This window comes from Hibiscus syriacus, unplaced genomic scaffold (genome assembly GCF_006381635.1).
Source record: "Hibiscus syriacus cultivar Baekdansim isolate YM2019G1 unplaced genomic scaffold, ASM638163v2 tig00003041_pilon, whole genome shotgun sequence".
In the NCBI taxonomy this organism is placed as follows: domain Eukaryota; kingdom Viridiplantae; phylum Streptophyta; class Magnoliopsida; order Malvales; family Malvaceae; genus Hibiscus; species Hibiscus syriacus.
Window position 1 is genome coordinate 2,448,815 of NW_024061960.1, and position 2,093 is coordinate 2,450,907.

General features: G+C 34.5%; 1 protein-coding gene across 1 annotated transcript; it reads right to left on the reverse strand.

Annotated features, from left to right (window-relative positions):
* Nucleotides 1–216: 216 nt before the first annotated feature.
* LOC120167927 (protein C2-DOMAIN ABA-RELATED 4-like) lies at nt 217–1,208 on the reverse strand. The gene is made up of 2 exons (XM_039176822.1): nt 1,125–1,208; nt 217–441 (listed from the first exon to the last, which is right to left on the reverse strand). The coding sequence occupies exons 1-2, from the start codon at nt 1,206–1,208 to the stop codon at nt 217–219; spliced, it is 309 nt and encodes a 102-aa protein (XP_039032753.1).
* Between the last annotated feature and the right edge of the window lie 885 nt (nt 1,209–2,093).

Sequence of the window (2,093 nt, forward strand, 5' to 3'; positions counted from 1 at the left end):
GTTAATTTCTTTCGCATCATACACAAAGGACAAGTGAAATAGCTTACCTGTATCTAAAGAGAATTCTAAAACAATTTTAAGTGGCTGCTAATTCGGCTATGTCCGAATTATTCTAAGCTATCGGTTATGAGATTGCTTTTCGAAAAAAGTGTTAATGACATCTACTTCAGGGTTGGAACATTGATGGCTATTGCAATGCTAGGATTTGCATGAACTTTATACACCTTTAGACCCAGGAAGGTCAATCCAGTTAAGTTCGATTTCCAGTTCACCGCACTCTACAGACAGGCAGTTGGTCCTGCACGGTTGCACTCTTGATATTGTGGTTCCACTCAGGATGTCTTCCAAATCCTGTTTCAAGGCTTCTACGTAAGGCCTGATGTCAAACTCAACATCTCCCATTTTGTCATCTTTGCTAAAAGTGTCATGGTCATACACTGTCTGGAGAGTCATGCAGACATAGAAAATACCATAAACAAACTAGTAGCAAAAACAATCTCGTACATTAAAATGCCAAAAGAACAAAAAATGATTACAGCTCTTGTAATTTCTTCAAATCGAAACTAATACATTTTTGTGTAAATATTTGATAAGATCTTGGTACGTTTCTTAAATCTTAAGACATTTATGCTTTTGCATGGGGTTTGCTGTCTAATAATGAAACATGGAAACACCTTGAGTTTTACACCTATTTTGTTTTGTTTGCTTTTGCTCTTTGATTCAATGCTACGCCACACAATCATGTATGCATGCAAATATTCTATCATTTGATCGTGTTTTGTAGTCTATCAGCAATTCAGAAAACTATAGAAGGTTGCCTACACAAGAGACTGACCACTAAACCCATCTCAACTGTGAATATTTCCACAACAGAACGTTTGGTATTAAGAGCAGGGCCTCATTGTCGACCAACTTATATATTTATAACAACCATCAAGAGCTGTGAATGCAGAGGAGGATACAAACCTTGCATATATTTAAACTACTATTCGTCCTCGCCGGAACCTATGCTACTTGGACTTCGGACATCTTATAGAAATACAAAAACATGAAAGTGATTACAACTGGTACCGGTCTTAACTATATTCTTCGTGGAAAGAAAGATGATTAGATTCCAAGCTTACCTGGAAGTCTTGAACTGCAGCGTGTTCAAGAGGACTGTTATTATCCAATATCTTGAATATATTTAAACAATCAATCTTGATCATGATTTGCATCCTCAAAAAAAATGTTCATAATTGGTGTTTTTTACTTATTTGAAAACCATTGCACTCATATATCTCCTTTTCAAATGGATATATCTTTTTTCTAGTTTAATATTACATTGTGTTTTTATTTGCTTCCAACTACAACTTGTATCTTCTTGGTTTTATTTGCTATATTCCCCTTCCCTCGAATATCTGGTTGTATATCTTTGTGTTGGTGCTTTTTTATTCATGTAATTTAAGAATTTCTTGCAAAACTTTTCAACAAGAGGATACCTATGTATGGGAAGACGATGATGAGCGGTAATATATCTTCATTATTTTTAATGCGATTTTGGTTGACACATGAGCTTTTAAATATTTTATTATTTCAGATTTATTTATCAAGTATTAGGTAAACTATGAAGTATGAACAGCTAGGATTATCAATTATCTTTAAAGTTTAAATCTAGGGTTAGGATTGAAACTTTATTTGGAAGAAAGCCTATTATGAATATGTTGTAAAATTATAGAAAATCTAAGAGCAAATCTTGGAAGCAATGCAGAAGTCTAAACATATGTCATGTCCCCGAAAAGAAGAGAAAGCTACAAGTTTAAAATCTCACACTAACAACATTCTCGGACAGAGCTTAGAAGTACATTATAGCATCAAAATCTCACATAAAAAACAAGTCAGCCTAATCTATTTCACCAAGTAAGCATATTCAACCCATTCTAACCAAGTCAGCCTAATCTATCCCCTTGACATTGAAGCGATGCTAACAGAGGGAGATGTGATTTTTAGGGGAAAAACTCAAGCCAAATCAGAGATGTAGAGAAAAATGGTGGGAGTATTAATCTGTCTTAATCAAATGCAAATGTCCGTTGTCTTTGTGGTCCACTCAACTA

Bases quoted from the DNA above. Each gene is read 5' to 3' on its own strand.
- LOC120167927 (XM_039176822.1), bottom strand. From the start codon at position 1,208: ATGATCAAGATTGATTGTTTAAATATATTCAAGATATTGGATAATAAC. The intron at 442-1,124 runs GTAAGCTTGGAA...ATGACTCTCCAG, and splicing joins CTGCAGTTCAAGACTTCCAG to ACAGTGTATGACCATGACAC.